A 22,971-nucleotide genomic window follows, 5' to 3' on the forward strand; every position below is an offset into this window, starting at 1 on the left:
CTGAGAGGCCCTCAAAACCTGTGGTGGTGCACAGGACACAGAGTGAGTCTTGCATTTAGATTTACGGCCAGGACCATACTCAGGGCTATAGGCCTGGCACCTCTCGACTTCTCCACTAGCTGGGATGACCCTTTGGTGGTGGTGTTTCTGGGCCTCCAGCTGGCTCTGTCCAGGTGGGAACAAGCTGACTTCCTGAGCAGGCCCACTCTATGGTTGTGGACCCAGAGCAGGCACTTTGTGGCTACAGAACAGGGTGTTGGACCATCAGCTCGTGGCCTCATCCTGTGGAGGGGTCTGGCAATGGCTGATTAGCTCCCTGGGTAAGCTCTTCCCCAGGTAGTGGCTGACAGGAGTGACCACCCGCAGAGCGCACGGGAGCATGCGCTCTGGTCATTCAGGACCTGGGCGAGAATTCCAAGGAGCCGAGAGCCTTAGGCAGTTACACTACACAGCTGCACCACAGACCCTGGTCTGCATATCGCCAGTGACTATAGTGCCCTCCTTGCTCCGTGACATGAGAAGAGCCTGGCTCAGGGCCTCTCACAAGGTGAGTGCTTTGTAACCATTACTGCCACTGTTACTACGAACATCTTCAACAGACTGCATTTAGTGTAGAGGAAAGAAACCTTTCAAAGAATTAAATATTCTACCCCATTCTTTAGTAGAAGAAAGAGTATAGGTTCTGAAACTATGCAGTGAATCCTGATTCTGCCACCAACCAGCTGTGTGACCTTGGGCAAGTCATTCTACCTCAGTTTCTTCATCTGTAAAATGGACACAAAAGCACATGCCTCATAAAACTTTGGGGCGGCTTACACAAGCTGCTGCCTGAGGAGGGCCCGTAATAGCAATTCTCCCACTGCTGGCCCTCGGCAAATGCTTGCAAGGCCCCTACTTCACGCTGCCAATGATGTCACATTCTATGCCCTGCCACTCAAAACGTGCCTTGCTACACTCACCTCAAAGCTGGGCAGATACCAGCTTTGAGGATGGAGCCACAAAGCCCTTTGCAAAGCCCATACCTTTCCCGGCATTCCTAGGAGGCAGTGGAGGAGCCTCTGCAGTCGGTGACGTGGGAGAGTCTGTGCTTGTGGAGGCAAAGATCTGGTTCGTGAAGGCGCTGTAAGAGAGCCGCTGCCTGTCCCTTGGTGTGCTGAGCCCTGGCAGGGCCAGCTTGTCCTGCGGGGAGATGCTGGAGGAGTGGCAGAAACTCTGAGGCCGCGGCGAGCGCTCCTTCTTGACAGGGCTTGGCTGGCAAAGGAAATAACAGGGGTGAGAGAGTAACCAGGGACCACAGTTGAGGGCTATGGGGGACCTCTGCAGGGTGGGCTGGTCAGTAATCTGGGGTCCGGCAGTCTGCACTTGAGGTCAGCCACAGTGATGGCCTGAAAGCCAGGACCCCGTCAGGAGAGGGGAGCAGACATCCCATTTCTGCCTTTTTGGCCAGGGCCTCACAGTGAGACACTGGTCAGGGGTCAGCAGGAGCATCAGAACTATAAGGTTCAGATGTCACGCTTAAGTAACAAATACCTTCTTATGCAAGAACATTTGAACACTATCTTTACCTATCTGTGACATGCTATACCGTCTTCCTTCCCTACTTACCCCCTGAAATGCTGAAGTGCTCAGCCCTCAACTCTCATTTGACATTCTCCTTGAAAGTAAACTCATCTATACCCGTGGCTTCATGCTTCAGCTACTGACATGCTGAGGACCCACAAAACTATAAATCCAAACCCAACCGCCTGGATCCCAAATGCATTTCAACTACCTAAGAAGCGTCTCGGGGATTTGCGCTCCTGGTTGATGACACCCTCATCCACTCAATATTCCAAAGCTGAATCCGCGGTATCATTCTGGTCTCCTCCCTCATCCTTCACATCCAGAGCTACCACATCCTGCACGGATACCTCCGGATCGTCCCTCACACTCACTCACCATCGCCCACTGATGTACTAGCCTCCAAAACGGCCCCTTCACCCCAGTTTCTTTCAACTCCAGCCCATTCTCCACTTGGTGACCAGAGCTGGCGGGAAACTCTGCTCTCCTGACAATAATCCTCTGTTGGCTTTTTACTGCTCCTGGGATAAAGACCACACTTGGCCCGCAATGCCCTCCTCATCTGGCCTGCCTGACTGCATGGCAGCCCCTGCCGCTCCCTCCCCAGCCCACGAGGCTGCATCCGCACGGTGGGCTTCTAGCCATTCCTCAGACATCCCAGGCCACATCACGACCCTTGCCTTGGCGTGTGCTCTTTTCCCTTCCTGTAACGAGGCACTTCTCTCACTTCTTTGCCTGCCCAGCTCCTACCTAACCTTAGAAACCCATCTCAAATGTTACTTCCTTGATAAGGTCTTCCTTGTGTGCCAAGGTGGAGTGAGTTGCTCTGTCCTCTGGACGCTGCTTTGGATTTTCCCCAAACTCCTGTTATAATGTTTATGGCACTGTGTCATAACTTATTAACTCCCGTGTCTGTCTTCTCTTCAAGTGATGAATGCCTTTAAGACATCTTGTATGACCAGTCCTTATATCCTGCCTGGCGGACAGAAAATGCCCAATACACGTCCCCTAAATAGATAAATGAGCCTTCAGAGGAGGTTAAGAACTACTCAGGAGAGGGTCAGACCGAGCTGGGTTTAATCCATGTGTATTCCACGAGTGTGCCTCTGAGATAACATACGTGAAGTGTTTAACACTGCCTACTACACATTTAAGTCCTCAGTAAATGACAACTGTTATTATTAACTAGCTCTTAGGTAGGAGACTCTGCTCAACACGGGTCAAAGACTGAGCAAAGAAAGTAGCCCTGGTAAGTCTCACAAAGAATGCGCCTTTTCTACACAGTGCAGAAATGCGGGACAAGTGCTCAGAAACGCAGGGGTGTTACCCACACTCACTTTGTCATCCAGATCATCATCGCTCTCATCCATCTCCTCCTGGCGAAGATTCCACTCGTATTCTACGTGGACATGTGGATTGAACTTTCCGGATTTAGCCTGGGAGAGCTGCAAGAGCAGGTGTGCACGATTTTTATTTAAACATCCAAACGCCTCAATGTGATACAGACCCTGAACGAATCCCACTTATTCCTGGTCTCAAGTTAATCATCAGTAATTGTATTGTAGGCAAAACTCTGACTATACTGCCGGATTACCACAAGGCAGGCTTACGAGGAAGCGCGAAGAATTATAGGCTGTCTTCTTTGTTTTGATAATTTCTCTCCAAAATGAAAACCTTCTTAATATTATTAAAATGAATCATATAACTGCAAATTCCTGGCTGGAAGGTAAAATCAGTGCCAGTGACATGTAAGAGAGAGGCCTTTTGACCCAGGGAGTCGCAGCTCAATCCACAGCCCACTTTTCTTATTTGTAAAACAGAGGCAGGGACAAACACCTCAAAGGACCTCTGCCAGAATTACAAAGAAAACTGCGAGCTGTGCAACTTGGCACTCAGCAGAAACCCAAGGGAATGTCACTCTCCCTTCCTAGCTCATCCATTCCTGCAGCTAAGCTAAGGCTCAGAGTGATGAGAAAGAACTACCAGCATTATCGGTTGTCGCTGTGTCGATTCTGACTCATGGCGACCTCAAGCATGTCACAGTAGATCTATGCTCCGTAGGGTTTTCATGACCGAGAGCTTTCAGAAGCAGACAGGCCTTTCTTCCGAGGTGCCTCTGGGTGGGTGTGAACCACCAACCTTTCAGTTAGTAGGAACACAACCATTTGCGTCACCCAGTGACTCCCATAAGCAAGAACTACTTGGGTCAAAAAAAGGCTGAGTGTGTGCAGAAGGTAGAGGAGCAGTGCCTTTAACATTTTGGAAACCATTACACTGTGAACTTGGCTGCCCAATTTTTAGAACTGGCTTCCCAAATAATTCTTTGCTGTTAAGCTACAGAGAAAGGCCCGGTCTCGCAAATCAAAAGCATGACCTCAATCCACGAGCCTTTATGGTAACAGTATTTCTCAAAATGCCTTTCAGTTCCTCCATGAAATCGGCACTCCAAGACAAGTGCATGACAAATTTATCATTTTTCAGATGCAGTCCTAGTGCTTGTCTGAACTTCTTGAGCCAGTGATCAAAAAATGAATCTGCCTCTTTTATGTCCAACTGCAGTTTCTCAGAGCGGCATTTTAAACATCTGAGGTACACTGACTCTCCCACTTCCATTTTTCTTACCAGATCTTCACACTGAGTAGCCTTTAGTCTCTTTGCTATGTCCAGGGCAGTTTCTCCAGCCTGGTTGACTGAAATAGAGGAAAGATAAATTTGCGTAAGTTAATTATCTAGGAGGTATCTTGAAAAGGCAAGGAATGATAATCTAACTATAACACGCAAATCTTGGTTTTATCTGATCAAATAATCTGACTATGCTTATTAAGAGACACTTGGCCACACTCTTACCAATATCCACAGTGGGCTTGCTCCTGAGAAGCAGCTTCAGACACTCGGGCTTCCCGTACATACTACAGTAGTGTAGAACCGTGTTTCCCAGGGCAGTCTGCTTATCCAGGTTCCCGCTGAAAAATTACATTATTATTAGAAAAATAATAATAAAAAAAAACACTATAATTTAAAACTACAGATTACCTACTTATTTTTATTATAAAAATTACGATGCTTTTAACATTACATCTAGACTTATAAACAACATAATGATAATACCAAAAAACCCAACCCATTGCCACTGAGTCAATTCTGACTCTTAGTAACCCTACAGGACAGAGTAGAACTGCCCCATAGGGTTTCCAAGGCTGTAATCTTTACAGAAGCAGACTGCCACATCTTTCTCCTACAAAGCGGCTCGTGGGTTTGAACAGCCGACATTTCAGTTAGCAGTCTAGTGCTTAACCACTGCACCACCAGGGCTCCTTAAAACAACAGTAATCAGCATTTATTGGGTGCTTACTATGGGACAGACACTGTCTCTTAGCTTTTACCTGTATTAGCTCATGTCATCTTTACAAACACCCAGCATCTAGGTGTCATGGGCTCTGCTTGCTCTGTTCTAAGTTCTTAAAGTAGGCACAGAACTCTGGTATTCAAACCACAGCAGAGGTTAACCAAGAAATTCCTCACCTTCCTATATAGTTAACCTTCCCTCTCAGAAAATGAAAGTTGAAAATATATTTTCTGGACTACTGTAACCCCAAATTCTGAGTCACTTCACAAGGTAAGTGGTATAGCTTTACAGTTCTGATATTCATCTATATGATTTTTTAAATAGATTTTAACACTCTGTTTCTCCTATTGCTGACCTCCCGCACTCCTATGGTACCTTGGTTACAACCGATGACCTGATATTGATACATTATTATTAACTGAAGTCCACAGTTCACATTAGGGTTCACTCTTGTGTTGTACACAACCCTAGGTGTTTGTTTTAAAATAATTTTATTTTGTTGTTGATGTTGAGAATATACACAGCAAAACATACACCAATTCGTTTCTACATGCACCATTTAATGAATCTGATTACATTCTTCCAGTTGTGTACCCATTCTCATCCCCCTTTTCTGAGTTGTTCCTTCCCCATTAACATAATCTCACTGTCCCTGCCCCCCTAAGGTTCCTATCTAATCTTTGGAGTTGTTGTCAATCTAATACCTTGTAGATATTCTTAAAAGAGCATAATGCTCAAGGCAGACCTTCTTTCCTACTTACGCTAAACCACTGTTTAGTTTTAAGATGCCTACAGAGGAAATTTTTGGTTTAGGGTTTAAAGACGATCGCTGAACAATAGTTTCTGGGGCTCATCTAAATGTCACAGCTCCAGGAAGTCGAGTCCATGAGAATTTGAAATTCTATTCTACATATTCCCTTTTTTGATCAGGATTCTTCTATGGAATCTTTGATCAAAATGTTCAGTGACGGCAGCTGGTCACCATCCAGTTCTTCTGGTCTCATGACAAAGGAGGCAGTTGTTCATGGAGGTGATTATCCACACATTCCGTATCCTCCTCCTATTCCTGACTCTCCTTCTTCTTCTGATGCTCCAGGTGAATAGAGACCAGTTGTGCCTTGGGTGTCCACTTGCAAGCTTTTAAGACCCCAGACCCTACACAACGAACTAGGAGGTAGTACAGAAGCACTAAACACGTTATTAGGCCCATTAACTGGAATGTCCCATGAAACCACGACCTTAAACCTCCAAACCAAATCCCATGAGGTTTTTGGTTGTATATAAGCAGTCTCAGCAGCTACTATTTTTTAGTTCTTGTTTGTATTGTAAATATGTCTATTGTACAACTTCTGTCAATTCAACTTTTTACAGGCATACAGCTTACTGACAGCAATTACAATAATTGGTTGAGCAACCCTACCCTTAATCAATGCGATTTTTCCATCACCATCGTCCCCCCACCCGCCTTTTCTCCTCCCTCCCACCCCTGGTAACCACTAAATAAACTTTATTCTCTATACATTTGCCTTTTCTTATCTTTTTATATAAGTGAGATCATACAATATTTGTCCTTTTGTGATAGACTTATTTCACTCAGCATAATATCTTCCATTTTCATCCATATCGTAGCTTGTATCAAGATTTCATTTCTCCTGTTGGCTGAGTAGTAGTCCACTGTATGTATGGACATTTTGTTTATCCATTCATCTACTGATGGGCATTTAAGTTGTTTTCACCTTTTGGCTATTGTAAATAGTGCTGCAATGAATACTGATATACAAGTCTCTGCTTTCAAGTCTTTTGAGTGTATACCTAGAAGTGGAATTGCTGGGTCATACAGCAGTTCTAAGCCCTATGTGTTTTGACAAATGTGTAAGGTCATGTGGCAACCATTCATACCATGAAGAATAGTTTTATTGCTTTTTAAATATCCTGTGCTTTGCCTATTCCTCCCTTCTCCCATCAGTAGGATTTTTAAGGGTTTTATCATGTTACTTTGACATTTTGTCATTTTTAAGCTGTAACCCTTTCTATGTATTTCTTTGCCTTACCAACTAACTAGTTGTTCATGTTTCAAAACTGAGTACTCTTTTATCACGACCATCCTAATTATTAACCATATATTTGTAAAATGGCTTTAAAATTTTTAAAGCCCTTTAAGGTCTACATATATATATATATATATATATATGACTTCACATCCTGAAAATCTCCTGTTACATGTGGAACATGGGTTTGCCTTACATATCTGAAAGTCTTTACTGCAGAGGACATACATATTTTTTCCTAAGATCAGATATGAATACAGATCACCATGTTTTATGCAAATCCAACATGCACGGAGGGAAAACCAACGTGCCAGAATGTTAACAGGGGCTGCCCCGGGTGGTGAGGAAATAGATGATTTTTTTTTTAACCTGATTCTGAACACTTCTTGGTGTTTGCAGATTTTCCACCAACTTTGATAATTAGGAAAAGCTACACAAATATAGTTGCTCATCTTATCAAGAGTTTTATCATTGAATTCTTTTAAGTAGCATACTTAGAATATTTACTTTATAATTTTCAAGTAATGTTAAAAATACTTGAATTGTAAATACTAAGATATTCTTGATACTAAATCCCGGCGATATCCTCTCTAATTTCCTTCCTGAATGGAGTAAATGAACTCCACTTAGCAATTTCCAGGGTAAGCTATTTCTGTTTCAGGCAATGTCAATGACAAATAACTTCTTGTCTGAGTTTCAAGCTGCCTTTCTCCAACTCTTCCCATTATTCACTCTCTTTCTGCATTTGGAAGCTCCATGAAAAGTGTCTTTTTTGAATATGTGAAAGCATTTTAGATGCCCCCTCCAAGTTTCCTCTTCTCCAGAGTAAACACCTACAATGAAAAACCACTCTTTTGTGGGTTCGAATCCCCCACTATTTTGATCACTCTCCTTTGGATGAGCTCCAGTGCATCCTTATAGCCTGTGCCATACAGACCTACCCAATAAAGAGTCCAGCAGCCAAACCTCCTCTGTTCATATTATGCTCGTCTTAGCCAAATATGAATTAGCTATTGGGCCAGCCACATAAACTGCTGACTTATATTGAACTTCCGAGCAATGAAAACCCACGGATCTGGGTGACTTGAGATGGTACGTCTTCTTTTAACCTTTCCTAGTGTAGCAGGCTTTTGGACACAAAATTTTTGTAGATAAAGTTTTACTGGAACATAGCCATGCTCACTTGTTTACATAATGTCTATGACTGATTTCATAGTATAATGCAGATGTGAACGGTTGCGACAGAGACCAGAGCCTACGGACCCTAAAATAGTTACTATCTGGCTCTTCACAGAAAAAGTCTACCATCTCTGATCTAGATCACCGGTAGCACTGGCTTGTATTAACTTATAAGGTGTATTTCGGAAACACAACAGAGAAAACAAAAATCATACCAGTTTTGTACAAGGAAGTCAACCAAATGGAGAGATGTCTGGTCTGCAGTTCGGACTGCAAGATGAAGGGCTGTCTCCCCTATCTCCTGGAAAAGGAAAAAATAAGTATAAACAGGGTGATCATATGTCCTGGTTTGCCTAGAGCAGCTTTGTTTACATCAGGTGCCCCCAAATAATTATTAATAGCACCCCCTTTTCACTCTCAAGTTGTCCTGGTTTAGACACGGTCACCCAACGTACAAGGGTCTCGTTATATGGTGTTACCAATAAAATCGGTCATCTTTTAACTTGATTTTCCACATTATTTTTGTCCTCTGATTTCACTGAGATCTTACCTGCCCGGGTTCCAGCAGGGGTTCCATGAGCTCTACCCCCTCTGCATAGACTTGAATTAGTGCAAGTAAATCCCTGGATTTGATGGCCTCAAGCAATTCATTGAGTTTAGCCGATGAAGACGAGCAGGTTTTCCTTGAGAACCTATGATCTACATACTTTGCAGTGATATATTCTTTCCGTGCAGTCCTGGAACAGAACAACACAGAGTGAGTGAAGGGTTCTTATTTTCCAAGAGCTAAAAAAGGGTTACATTTTTTCTGACAAACATTCCTCTTTGAAAAAGAGTTATTTGAATTTTAATTTTCAACATTCAAACAAACTAGGTTTCAGGCCACGTTATTACAATAGAGACAGAACGAAGCAGCTGATGTATACATACTAACATGTCCATGTAACGTGTACTTAAGAAATTAATGGGCACACAGATCACAGGTTTCTTTTCCATCTTGAGCAGCAGCATGAGACGTGCTGTTTACTGCTACTTCAAACTCAGATACAGGCAAGTGTATGAAGAAATTAAATTTAAAAAGTGAAGAAAAAATTCTGAAGGACCAATGAAGAATTCTCAGAGCTTCTTGGAAAGGATTTTAGTTGTCTGATACAACTCTTTTCTAGGTGAGGAGACTGAGGCTCCCATGTTGAACACGAGCTCTAGAGGGACAAGGAGCAGCTGCCTCTCCTGTGGCAGGTTGCCTAGACCAGGAGACCACCACAGACCATGTGCTCAAAGTCCGAGAGAGCTAGTACAGCACTCCTCTTCTCCTTTGAAGAATCATCTCCTTTCCACTTTCCAAGTGGCTCTAGAGGCACTAAGCCCGTCTCCCAAACGCAGGGGTGAGCTTAGGACCTAACCGGCGCAATGGTTACCTCTGTCACCTTTGGGGAAAAGCTACAATGGGAGTCAGTTCAGAGCAAAGTAGAGACAAGAGTCAGAGAACAAGGAGGGTCCTGATGATACTGACATCCTGGATCCAGCTGTGCCTGAACTCACCCTTTGAATTTCCCAGTTACATAAGCCAACAAATAAAATGCATGGACTTTGGGTTCAAATTCTAGTTCTACAGCATGCCCTTTGTGTGACCTTGGGCAGATCACTTAAATCTCATGAGCCTCAGCTTTTTCATCTGAAAACAGGGCTAACATCTCCACGAACGTTCTGAATCAAAGGATGCTCTGCACCTAGCACATGCCCTCTTCCTTCCAAGAAGGCTCTAACTTGAGGGACATAAATTTCTTGCTCAGAAACAGCCATTCCATCTGTGGTAGCTGCCACTGTTTCCCAGTGTCCCAGCCAGGCAGCGCTGTTATAAACTGTGCGGGTGCCTTTTTCTTTCACTCGGGATTGGCAGTGAAAAGGGCTAAGCTGGTTGATGGTGGCACATAGCCTTTGGTTTCTTTCCAACCTACTGGCTGGCTGCAGTGATTGCTGATTCTGCAAAGTAACCAAGATCTTACACTCATGGGCTTTCTTTATGCTCAAGTCAAAGTCTGTTTAGGATGGCCACTGCCTGCTAAACTGGAAGACGTTTCCAGATAGCTGAAAAGGGTGGTCTAAGCCTGGCTTCTGAGTCTCTTGCTTCATGACTTATATGAAGTCTAACAGGCAGCGATTGTGTGAAGGATAGAGTACCAGGTTTAAGAATTAAATGAATGATTCAAGTCTAATACCACTTGCTATCTATGTGACCCTGTGCAAATCAAGTTCTCTCTGAGCCTCAGTTTCCTCATCTGTACAATGCTAGTAATCATACCTGCCTTACTGCTGACTACCTTCCAGGGCAGAAAGAATACAGGTGTGAGTTATGAGTTCCCTTGAGAGCTTCTTTTCCATTGTTATCCAAGAGGGCAGAACTAGGATCAATGGTGGAAAGTTGTGGGAGGTCAATTTTACACAAGTGTTTCCCTACAGTAAACAGGCAAAACACTTAGGCTGGCAGGCTTCACAGCCTTCCTCCTTTCCAAAGCCTTCTCAGATCGCTAGAGTTGGAACTTCCTTCCTCCTATTAATCCAAAGCACTTAAAAAATGAAACTCAATTAAATTTTTTTGAATAGAGTCACACAGCTGAAAAATAAAAATGACAGAAAAAAAGCATTCATTGAGAAGTCTCGTGCCCACCTGCGCCCCAGAGCAAGCACGTTTACCAGGTACTTGGGTATTTTTCCAATGTTTCTTTAAGCAAACACAAGTTCAAATAAAACTACATGTTTACGTAGTCTTCACCAACCAAACCTATTTTGTTTCTGAGTTCAGATAGTAATAATAAGAGTTCAAAAGCGAGGGATTTGTCAGCACTGTTAGCCAAAATTTGGCGCCTGAGTTTGGACAGTGAGTCTGGATAGAAAGGGGTACCCCCAGCACCCTCCCTCAAAGGCAGCACACTTTGTACAGTGTTCTGCACTTTACTTTTTTTGCCTTAACAATATATCCCGGAGATTGTCTCTAATCAGAACATGAAAGTGTCTTTATTCTCTTCTACACCTGTATAGTGTTCTGCTTTACGGCCATACCGTAGAATACCCGGTCAGATGCCTACAGATGAACACTGCTTTGTTTCTCATTCTTTCCTGTTACAGTACAGGGATAAACTCTGCAATGTGGGACTCCTGAGTCAAAGGGTAAATAAATTTATAAATTTGATAAATGTGGCCACTTTCCACTCCCGCCAGCAACACATGAGAATGTCTGTTTCCCCACATGCTTGCTGAGTGGGTTGTTATGTGTTTGGATTTCCGCCAGCGTGGCAGGAGTCCCCCATTGCCTTTGTGTGTCTCTTATTTATCACAACATGCACCATGATTTAGAAACAACTGTCCTCATGAAGATCTAGCCTCCGGAGACAGGGGCTCAGATGCAACCACCTAGGAGAAAGTGACACTGGAAATAATCTCTGTGTCACCCAGAAATATATTTCAAAATACTTTTCTTTGCTCTGCTTTTTCCAGATCATGGGGTTTCTGCTGGGGAAAAAAATACCATAACCACTAAGAACTGTTTCTAAGAGGGTATGAAAACAATTATAGAATGGGAGAGGATTCCGTATATTAGAAGTACTTACATATCACTTGAAGGTGTGGGTTTTGGTGAGGGGCTGGGTAAGTTTGCTTCCATAATATCATTAAAACTATTGTTTCCTACATTCTTGGCCAGCTGTAACATAAACAAAACACAATATGGCAAACTCTTTACAACTAGTTTACAAGTTTCCAATTATTTGCTTTTGAGATTTCTGAGTAAGTATTTTCCCTCCCTTGACTCAGAATACAAACCATCCATCCATCTGGTCAACAAATACTTACTGAGCAGTTACTATGTGCCAGGCAGTGAACCTCTGAGTGCTGGAAAACCATGTGCCCTTTCCTAGGAGCCCATGGGACTAGGAGGGACCACGGACAAGAAAATCAACAAATTTTCAAAATACAATGTGATAAATGCTAAAGCAGAATAGAATATGGTCCTACACACACAAGCCATCTGGGTCTCACCATCTAAGGTTAGACGAACCAGGTTCTGTATGTCAATCTAGGTTAAAAGCTTTATTAACAGAAATAGCTTTTTCAGCCACCATCATGTCAGGCTGATTCCTGGTGGACACAACAGAATGTAGGATTCCTTTATATTTAGGGTACAAATTAAGATGCTGCTGCAACTGATGGAAGAGGCCCCAGCAAGCATTTTGCTTCTGGGTTCAAATGACTCTCCCAAGAAAATTCATCCTGAAGGGCATTCGGTCATTCAGGTAACCTTGGGATAAGTTTGCAAAGTCTGAGAAACATTTATGCAACCGGGTCTTTAGGGGGTAAATCTTAGGTTTACTGCACATCAAATGTTCAGTATTGGTAGTCTCCCTATTTCTAGTTGTTAAACTGGGTTTCACTGATACAAGTGACACCGTTTGTGGAGTCTGACACAGGAATGGAGCGACACCATTCCCACACTACAGAAGAGTGTGCTTCAGGTAATGGGTGTGAGCTTCCTCTCCAGAGAACCCTGAGAAGTGACCTAGGGAGCTGAGTGCCAGCATAATAATCCCTACTTCCTAAATCAAGCAGTTCATACAAGACAGACCATCAGTGCTTAATAATGGATGTTCAGATGACAAATGCTGCTTGCTGGCCAGGTGACCAAGTGCTCTGACTTCTGATCTTTTCTTTTGGACAAGGGGTAGGGAGTGATAAACTAGGTTTCCAGCTTATTTGAGCTCCAGGCTCACTCAGGTTTTGCTTTAAAGACTTGTCTGAGGAGCCTTGTTTTACTTCAAGAAAAATTCACCCTAGGTATTAAAGACTCTCACAGTGCACTGGGTTAAAATTATGCCAGACAGGGCTTATGATCACAGACATGATGGGATGGCACGTGGGCCTCCCCCTTTTTTCTGGGTGTACTATGGATAACGATTTAACTTGGATCTAAAGAGGGTGCCAAATTTGGATAAATCAAGTTTAAGTTTTCATACCTCTTTTCTATATTACAATGCTAAGCACCACAGCTTCACACATTTTTTCCCTTATTACCTAAAGAAGTTACAGGTTAAGGAGTAGATGGTTTTATGATGGAGTCCCTGGGTGGTGCTAAAGGTTAGCATGCTTCACCACTCTACTAACCAAAAGGTTGGAAGTTCGAGTCTATCCAGAGGCATTTTGGAAGGAAAGCCTGGCAATCAACTTTCAAACAATCAGCGTTGAAAACCCTGTGGAGCACAGTTCTACTACCACATACATGGTGTCACCGTGAGTTGAAATCAACTAGATGACAACTGGTTACTGGCTGGTTTTATAACACCTCATAGGCCACTCCCAATTCAAGTGTTCTTTTGCAAACTTGCAAGCAGTAAATTAAAACTGAGGTAAACCCTTTAGTCATTATTTTTAACAATATAAGCTACTAGGTAAAGTGAATATGTGAGTTCAGCCCCTAATCTCCTTTAATGCTATTACAGTGAATCACATAAAAATTAATTCCTAAAGGAAAAGGCAGCTTTGAAGAAGCTCACCCCAGAAGAAAACGGATAGGTGGGCTGAGCCTATTTTTTGACTGGCTAAAAATAAAAATGTCTGCTTCATCATTTCTTCAAACAGGAAATGGAAACAGTTAACATTACATATCACAAAAGTTGCATTTCAAATCTACATGCAAATTAACTAAATTCAGAAATTAGAATTCTTTGCATTCAGCAGAACCAAAGTAAATAAAGCAATATAGCAAATATATTGAAGATGATACACAAATTTATTTCAAAGTACTGGTAATTACTTACCAAGAGTTCAGAAGTTCCTAATTTATCTAGTTCCAAAGATTGAATGCGAGAAATATGAACCCCCATTTCCCTATGGATGCCAGAACATTCTATACAGGTCAAAATACCCAAGTTGGTTGAAAGCCAGGTAGGTTCTGTGGAAAGAATTTTCAAGACAATGAAGCAAACAAGATATCTAATTTAAGTGTGCCAACTTAAGAATTCTGAGGTAAAGATTTAAAGGGAAGAAATGGATGCTTGCGGTTTAGCCCAAAGGGCTGATTTGAAAATTAAGAGGTTGCTAGAAAGCAAAAATCTGGTAAGACAAATTTTTAAAAATTTCCCTTTAGCACTGAAATTAAAACAAAATTAAGTGCTTTACCCTTCTGAAAATAAACGTGAGAAAGACTTTTTTACACATCCTTAGGCCCTGAGAGTGGTGTCATCTCATCGCCACTGTCATCTCCCACAGTGATGGATTGAGGCCGCCTAAGTGCCTCTCACGAGGGACTGGATTCCACAGCTATCATTAACCTCCAAGCTACAACTGACAATAACCTATCGGTCTTGGTCATGGCTGCTCCACAAAGTGCCTCTTGGTAGTAAGACAGCTGCAAATATTGCACACCAAATGTTTCAGACACCCAAGGCTTTTTTATAACCCCAAAGAGCCCCAGAACAGTGGGAACAATTATTTCTGTATCACCAAAATCTTCAGGGCTCTTTCTGTGTCAAGCTTCTTTTTGACTGGTCAGTGCCTGAGTATTGACTACTTCCTTGCCATAGCCTCACGCTGTGTGAGTCACCATCACACGTGTACACTGGAACAGTAGAAAACCTGAGATCCCTCTCTGTCGCACTTAGGCAGCTTGTGTGTAGAAGTCCAGTTTTGCAAGTAAAACAGTAAGAAAGTCTACTGTAACACTTAAGAACACTAGATTTGCATCCCTGCCCTCGTCCCTAGGTGGCACAAACAGTTTGCTCTCGACTACTAACCTAAAAGTTTGGTAGTTCAAACCCACCCAATGGTGCCATGGAAGAAAGGCCTGGTGATCTGCTTCCATAAAGATAATTGTAAAGAAAATCCTATGGAGAAGTTCTACTCTGTAACACATGGGGCTAATGAGTTTTAATGGCTTTCCTCACCCTTACCAGCTGTGTGGGGCTCAAACACAGCGAGGACTGTGAGGATGGTGTGGGACTGGTCAGTATTTCATTCCACTGTCCATACAGTTGCTGTGAGTCAGAACCGACTCAACGGCACTTAACAACATAACAACTAGCTGAGTGACCTTAGCCAAGTCACTTAATTTCTCTGAGCCCGTTTCCTTGTTTGCAAAATGAGGATAATATTAGCAACTTGCTCACAGATCTTCCATGATGATTGGATAATATGATACAAGCAAAATAGCTAGCATAATCCCTGTTGTTGTTAGGTGCCAGTGAGTCAGTTCCGATTCAAAGTCACCCTATGAACAACAAGGAAACACTGCCTGGTCCCATGCCATTTGCACCATCAGTAAATGTTAGCTACTATCAATACCTAAAAGCAAAACAAAACAACAAACCTGTTGCTGTCAAGTTGATTCTGACTCATAATGACCCTACAGGGCAGAGGAGAACTGTCTCATACAATTTCCAAGGAGAGGCTAGTGGATTTGAGCTGCCAACCTTTTGGTTAGCAACCAAGCTCTTAACCATTGTGCCACCAGGGCTCTTGTCAGTACCTAGGCAATATAAAATGCTATTTAAAAAAGGAAGTTTGAGAGAAGGGCCATAAGTGTGGTATACAGGTTGGGGAGAGTTTCACTAAGCAGGAAGGATGGAAAGTAACGAACCACAAGTCAGCAGTTTCACATATATATCTCATAAAGTCCTCATAACAGTTAAGCGAAGTTTATGGTCCCATTTTAGGATGAGGAAACTGACAATCAGCATAGTAAAGGCACTGGGCATGGAGGGCCCAGCTTGTCAGAGGCAGACTTGTGATTCAAAACCAGAATGTTGGACTCCCCATTTTATGCTCTTTCCACAATGCCCATGGTGCTTATTGGATTAGACCTTACAGGAGAGGTAGCACTCTGGCAGGTGAGCATTTAGGGAGAGGAAATGGAAGCTTTCCAGATGGAGCAAACAGCATGGGAAAAGGTGATGGGATATTCATGGTGGGAGCATGGATTGCATGTGTCCCTCAGTATGCTCATAAGGAGGTAAGGTTTTTAAACAACCAACTCAGCCATATTCTATGGGAAGAGAAAGGACATTTAACAAGCCAGCTCAAGTTTGGGGACAAATACCTGATGAGCCACAGTCGCAGCAGACGTCATTCCCAGGGAGCCGCTGGACGTCCTCAATGATGGCTTTTGTCAGATCTTCCAGGCTGTTCTCGCCTGTGCTCTGCTCTCCGCGGAAGGCCATGGTTAGCGCCTCCTCTTTGCTGTTCGTCAAGACTGATATCCACCTATTGTCAAAAATACAAGGAGGAGGCCTTCACTAGTAGTATGACCATTGTTTTCTCTCTCCACAGCAAAAAGACTACTTTCATTAAGAACTTCCAAAAGAGAGGAAAAATAAAAAAGCGAGGAAAAAAATGAAGAAAGAAACCTGAAGAGACGGAGGTGGAGAGTGGAAAGCAACACGCAGGAGAAAACGAGAGCCACAAGGGCAGCAGATGGGAGAGGCGAGCATCCCTGTAACTGAGGAGCTGCACTAACACCAGGTGCCGAGTACGGAACGGAAGGAACAGGAAATGTCAGAATGAGGAGAGATCAGCAAGGGTCAAAACCATCCCACCTGATGCAGGATGAGAAAGCAATAGAGGGAAACGGAGAGAAGAAAATTTAGCAATAGGCATTTGTTCTCTGGAACCTTGTCAGCAGATGAACTTTGAAAACAAAGGGATATTTCATTAGCAGTTATAAAAAATGTATGCTATGAAAAAGGTATATTAATGTGGAAATGTGGTGGTATTTGTAACACGAAATAAAAAGTGCAGGCTATTAAATTATATATACATTGTGACTGCAATAAGTCCCAAAACACTTTACCACCAAACTCTGCTTAAGGCAACCTAAATATCCAACCACAGGAGGCTGATTAATAAAGCATGAGGTGACCGTGATGTGGAATATTTACGCAGTCATTAAAATTTGAATTTTCTAACAATTTTTAGATGATGTTGAAAGACATACTCACAGTGTAATGTTTTATGAAATAATCATGAAAATAAAACTGTTATATGATATAAATTTATGTATGTATTATGCATTTTGTTTGGGGGACAAAAGGCGGCTAGAAGGAAATGTTAAAATACTGGCTGTCTCTGAGCAAGCTTCTGTAGGAAAAAAATGATGGACAATGGATTGCTTGACTCTGTGCCTTTCTGTAATTTTCCAATTCTGGTGGTGCACTGGTTAAGAGCATGGGCGATAACCAAAACATCAGCAGTTCTAATCCACCCGCCGCTCCTTGAAAACCCTACAGGGCGGTTCTGTCCTGTCCTTAGTGTCACTGAGTCGGAATTGACTTGATGGCAATGGGTACGATGCGCTTGTTATTACTTTCATGAATAGAAAAAAAAAAAAAAAAAAGAACAGGGACTTTCAAACCACCCTTTGTTCTGACTTACTGCATGTACCCTAGACAGCTAATATCTGCTGTCAACAGATAATATAGAAGTTCTGAACTGAGTCTTTATATTAATGGTGCTTTGTAGGATGAAATCGATGTAAAACAAAGCACTACCTACAAAAGATTCTGCATAAGAAGAAGTGACGGCAATGAGAATTGAAAACCAAACCCGCTCCTTGGATTATGTGAACTGCAAGTCACGCCTTTGACTCTAGGTGGCGCTCACCTCCAGTAGGTTTTAAGAACGCACCTGCACAACTTTGCTACTTTGTGATGCAGAAGACACAACACTTCAAAACCCACAGTCCACAGATGGAGGCATTTAATAACTTTTAAAGAAAACAGTACTTTTCTAGCATTCAGCCTTAAGTTGGAAACTGAGCAAAATATTCAAGAAACTCGGGTTCAACAGGACTGATCGCTGAGCATTTTGATCAGTGACACGAACGTGACTGGGTCTGTCACTCTGACCAGCAGCCTCTGCTTTCCTCGGGCATCAGGACATTTTGACTCTCTAATGCCAGAATCAACGCGAGGGCATGTAACACCACCACCACTGACCAGTATCTCCTATACGCCAAGTAATTAAAATTTCTGAGATGTAAATCTCCAGCAAGCCTCTAAGCAGCATTTAAAATACGGTATAGATGAGGAAGCTGAAGCTCAGAGAGGTTACACGAACTGCCCTAGGTTGTACACCTGGACTGGTGTCAGACATGGGGGTGAAAAAGACTTCTGTTGACGCCCTCATCAGGGTTCCTCCCATTACACCACACCTGCCTCTTTCCTCAAGAGCTCACAACAAAGAAATGGTCTAAGTTTCTCACGATAATCAGGAAATAACAATTTAAAGGAGGAAATAATTCAGATCTGTTAGAATGGCATGACTACTTTTCAAAATATATATAATACCCATGTACTGTCTTAGTCTTGAAAGGTTGTAGGAAGAAGAAGGAATAGAGACAGCCCAGGACTAGAGATTATGTTAAAAAAAAAAAAAGGAGGCAGGGGGCAGGGGAAGGCTGCCTAAGGTTGTATACCTGGCCAGGTGAGTGCCAGACTTCAAACCCCGGGATGTGTGACACCAATTCTAGTTCTTCCCACCACACCTGGGCACCTACAACTGAGCCATTTTCATTCCAGTGAAAGGTATTTGCCAAGCTCTATTGGTCCTCTCCCAATAACCACCTGCTGTTGAGTCAATTCCGACTTATGGTGATCTCATGTGTGTCAGGGTAGAACCGTGCTCCATAAAGTCTTCAATGGCCAATTTTTTAGAAGTAGACTGCGAGGCCTTATTTCCAAGGTGCCTCTAGGTGGACTTGAACCTCCAACCTTTTGATTAGCAGCTGAGCATGTTAACTGTTTGGACCACACAGGGACTCCCTTCTCACAATTAACAAGCTAGTACTCAGGTAGACTGGCTCATGTATTTGGCCACAAAATATCTGAGTAAGCCCCAGCTATGTGAACCCAATGGTGACTGCAAAGCTGAGTAACGCACGTATCTTGCCTCAAGAAACTCTTGGTCTCTAGACATGTACTAGAGAATCACAGAGGAGTGAATGTGAGGAGGCCTTTGGAGCCAAGAGGAGGGAGCAATAACCCCAGCTTCCAGGGCTGCGAGGCTTGAGCAGAATCGCTAAGGAAGCCCCGGAGTTTACTGCGTAGACAACGAAGAACATCCAGGGCAGAGAAGCACATGTGTGACGGCCCAGAGATGAGAAGGAGCATGTGGCACCACCTGCAGCCATTCTTGGGAACGAACAGAAAGGTCTAAGGTATGCTGTACGGACAGAGGTGCTTTTCCAATTCAAGGCCTCACGCCATTATCTTAGAACTACTTACGCCACATAATCCTGCTCGTCTTCTGCCTGAAAGTGATACGTCCTGTTGTCTAAAACACAAAAAAGAAATAAAAGTGAAACCTCAAAGAGCAGAGCACCTTCAGGTATAACGTGCGTTTTTAGTTTCCAGGAAAAAAAAAATCCCATCAAAGGAATTCAATATTACTTCCCGTTTATAGCCTTTTGCTTTAGCTGCTACACAACTCGCCTTATCAATATCATTTTCCTGAAGTAGAACAGGAATACAATAAAACTGCTGCAAATATCACGGAAACATCTGGCACCTCCTTCGCGTGGCAGGGGGTAGGGGGTGGACAACGAATGTGGGAAGTCCCACCTGAACAAAATGGACTTCAGGGACAAATTGGAGCGTGTTACCTGCCAATTTGATATTTTAGTTTTCGTTTCCAATTCGCCTTTTACTGTTTCTTTTAAAACAAATAAATCTCCCTTTCAGAAATGATGCATTCACCGCTGCTCTGCTCCCTCTGAGACAAGCAGCCCACTCTGCACACAGCAGTCGGAGGCTGGGCTGCTCTCTGGTTGGAGGCGGCCGTGGGGAAGAAGGGCTCAACCTCTGCTCGAGGGTCATCTTCAAGCTAGTGCTTGGAGACAGTAGGAGGGGCCTGACTTGGATACTCTGGGCAGGTATATACAGTGAAACCTGTGAGAGCCAGAATTCCACGGGACTGCCTTGCCTTTCCAGGTCTCACAAGTTTTCCGCCTTTGATAGGGTACAGCCTTACCACTTTTCTATCACTTGTCTTAGTGGAAAATATTTTAAGTTTTCCTTCTCTGACAGGTTTCTGCCTTATATAAGTTCTGGGTTTTGCAGGTTTTGCTATATAAGGAAAGCTCACTCTTGAAAGTTCAGGAGTGGCTAGAATGCTTCAGCAGACTCAGGTCAAACTAACATTTACTGAGCACTTGCTATGTGACTGCTCCAGCCTAGGCATGATCACATCCCTCATCTCCCTGAGAGAATGGTGTGTGTCAAAGAATTGCTGGGGGCAGCAGAGCCGGACAACCCCAGTTCGAATCCCTGCTTTATTACTGTGTGACCTTGTATAAGTCACTCAACCTCTCTGAGCCTCAGTTTTTTCTTCTGTGAGAAACAGGAAACTGGTAGGGCTTTTGTGAGGATTAGTGCAAATTATATAAAGTACCTGGAACGTAAGAGATGCTCAATAACTGACAACTATCATTTGTAACCTGCAGGTTCTCAAATCTAGGGGTTCTTGGCTTTTTGAAGTCATATTATAATTCCAAATTTTCATATTTCCTTCTCATCAATACTCCAAGAAATTTCTTGGTCATAAAAACCATGGAGAATCTGAACTTCAATTGATGCTGTAGAATTCAGCTGAGACTCCATCCCAGGAGTCTCATGATTGATTCTGTCACTTGAGTCAGAACCTTGATTGGGCTTCCATTCATACAACTGCATCAGAAGAATTTCAAGGGGCAGGAGACTATTTTGGAGCTTCTACACATTGGAATCGACTCAACGGCAGTGGGTTTACACATAGACCATGCACTTTAGCAGCTGTTGTCCTGCCTTGCTGGGCTCTGATAAAGAAGGAAGCAAGGCACTGAACCCTTGTGCCTCACTCAAAGATGGTGGCCAACCACACTGCTTTGAATGTGTGTTGCTCTCCACAGTCCTGCCAATAATCCAACCTCCCACATCAAGCTCCTGAAACTTTTGGGATCCACATGGGATAATGGATTATTGGTACGCAAAGCAACACACATTCAAAGTGGTGTGGCTGGCCGCCATCTTTGAGCAGGGCACTGATGTTTGTTTCCTACTTGGGTCAAAATTGATGGGCAACGTTTTTGGTTGCTATGCAATGTGTATGCTGCCCTCATTTAAGTTGGCAATTACTGACTGTTCCACACTGGTTCGAAGCCCTGGAAGGAAGCAACCTTATGGTTAATGCTGCAGTATTTCAGGGCATTTTTGAGAGTAAATTTATTGGCACTGTTATCCATTCCCTTGACAAAGAACTGCCTGCTTAAGCTACAGGGTAGGTCAGAAAGTACACCCATGGGAGCCAGAGCAAAGAGGTAGCCAGCCTTGAGGAGGGAACATCTTCCCTTCATCCTAAATGCTGTGGGAATACAGGTTACAGGCTGGGGAGTCATTATGCTCTCTCATCACAAGGGAAAGCAAATTCTGAACCACAGAAGGCGAGTGACAGAATGCAGCGTCATCAGTTCACAAAGTCTGAAGGCAGTTCTGCTTGGAGGCAGGGAAATGATTTTCCTTTTAAGGGCCCGATTTTGTAGGGCTGTAACTCTGGCAAATGAGGTGTACAGAGATAGTGACCTGTCTGCATCCCCAAGTCTACGTTTGTGCTTCTTCACCACAGGTGTACCTTAAAAAAACAAACAAACAAACAAACAAAAAACACCTAAGTCTGAGCCTCACACCAAAGACTGTGATTTGGCAGATCTAGGAGGGAAGTAGGAATATATTTAGAACAATTTCTCCATGGTGAAGAACTGGTATAGTTCAATGTACAAATCAGTTCTATTTCATTCCTGGTCAGATCTGATCTTGCTATGCCTTCCGATCTGCAGGTGGGCTCAGTGCTAATGAAGAACCTGAGGGACACAGGGATAACATTAAGCATTCAAGTGCCCACTTTGAGAAGCCCTGCTTGAAAAGGCTGCTGTTCCAATGTCCAGAAAATGGAAACATGCAGGCATCAGAATCTGCAGTAGCTGGTGCTGACAGAAAGAGAACTCACGTGATATCAGGTCAAAAGACTTCTTGTCCTCTGCATTTGGTTTCACCTGGCAGGTGAGAAGGTTCAATTTAGCTGGTTGCCTGTTGGACTAGAAGAAAAAAGAGAAGTTACGAGCAGCACTACTCTCAGCCCTGCAATTTCAGAGCCGGCGTGCGATTCCACAGGCCTGCCTTGTAGTCACTGCTCAGCTACACAGGAATATGCTTTTTTTTAGCAATGAAGAAGAGACATCTGGGCTTCTTCCAACTTTACTATAAGATGACACCAGATCTGTTTCTGTCCTCAAATACAAACTGGTAAACTTGCTAACATGTTATTTACCCCACTGAAATTCTGAGTCTCATTAAAGAAGGGGAAAAATGTAGATGCCTTACTGAATCTTTTATTTTAATTGTCTACATATCTGTTAACTGTGCATACATATCCTGGCCATTAATCAGAACCAAACCAGGAACAACCCACTTGGCTTTCAGTGAACAGCGTGCATGGTCCAGGGAAACGCACCTTTCCGGAGCCTACAAATACCAACTACAAATGGCTGGCATCTTCCATGCTGTTATCTTACCGTGAAATTAGCTGAGCCCTTTATTCAAAATGGCCCCAGTCATCAATTATCCCAGACCCCATGTCCCCCAGGTATCTATCAATCTTGGTTGCAATGTGAAATTTACATTAGTTTTCTCAAAAGTACAAGGAAAATTACAACTTGTTTAATGAGCCCCAATATCTGAAGAGGAAAAGATGGTAATGATTTTATATCATTATCAGCAAATCTCTTGGTTACACGTATAAAACAGACCTTGCAGTGTCCTGAAGGCC

At 43.2% G+C, this 22,971-nt stretch overlaps 1 protein-coding gene across 8 annotated transcripts in view; it reads right to left on the reverse strand.

The window, feature by feature from the left end:
* ASAP1 (ArfGAP with SH3 domain, ankyrin repeat and PH domain 1) overlaps window positions 1-22,971 on the reverse strand; it is a 360,432-nt gene that overhangs the window by 36,981 nt on the left and 300,480 nt on the right. For all 8 annotated transcript variants that reach the window (XM_064268087.1, XM_064268086.1, XM_064268091.1 and 5 more), the window contains 11 exons: window positions 22,153-22,240; window positions 19,398-19,446; window positions 16,217-16,380; window positions 13,941-14,074; window positions 11,742-11,833; window positions 8,684-8,870; window positions 8,349-8,434; window positions 4,408-4,523; window positions 4,183-4,250; window positions 2,898-3,005; window positions 1,023-1,251 (listed from right to left, as the gene is read on the reverse strand). In XM_064268087.1, the coding sequence (XP_064124157.1) occupies window positions 1,023-1,251; window positions 2,898-3,005; window positions 4,183-4,250; window positions 4,408-4,523; window positions 8,349-8,434; window positions 8,684-8,870; window positions 11,742-11,833; window positions 13,941-14,074; window positions 16,217-16,380; window positions 19,398-19,446; window positions 22,153-22,240 (1,321 nt within the window). The remainder of the gene's footprint in view (window positions 1-1,022; window positions 1,252-2,897; window positions 3,006-4,182; window positions 4,251-4,407; window positions 4,524-8,348; window positions 8,435-8,683; window positions 8,871-11,741; window positions 11,834-13,940; window positions 14,075-16,216; window positions 16,381-19,397; window positions 19,447-22,152; window positions 22,241-22,971) is intronic.

Source organism: Loxodonta africana, chromosome 14 (genome assembly GCF_030014295.1).
Source record: "Loxodonta africana isolate mLoxAfr1 chromosome 14, mLoxAfr1.hap2, whole genome shotgun sequence".
Taxonomy (NCBI): Eukaryota; Metazoa; Chordata; class Mammalia; order Proboscidea; family Elephantidae; genus Loxodonta; species Loxodonta africana.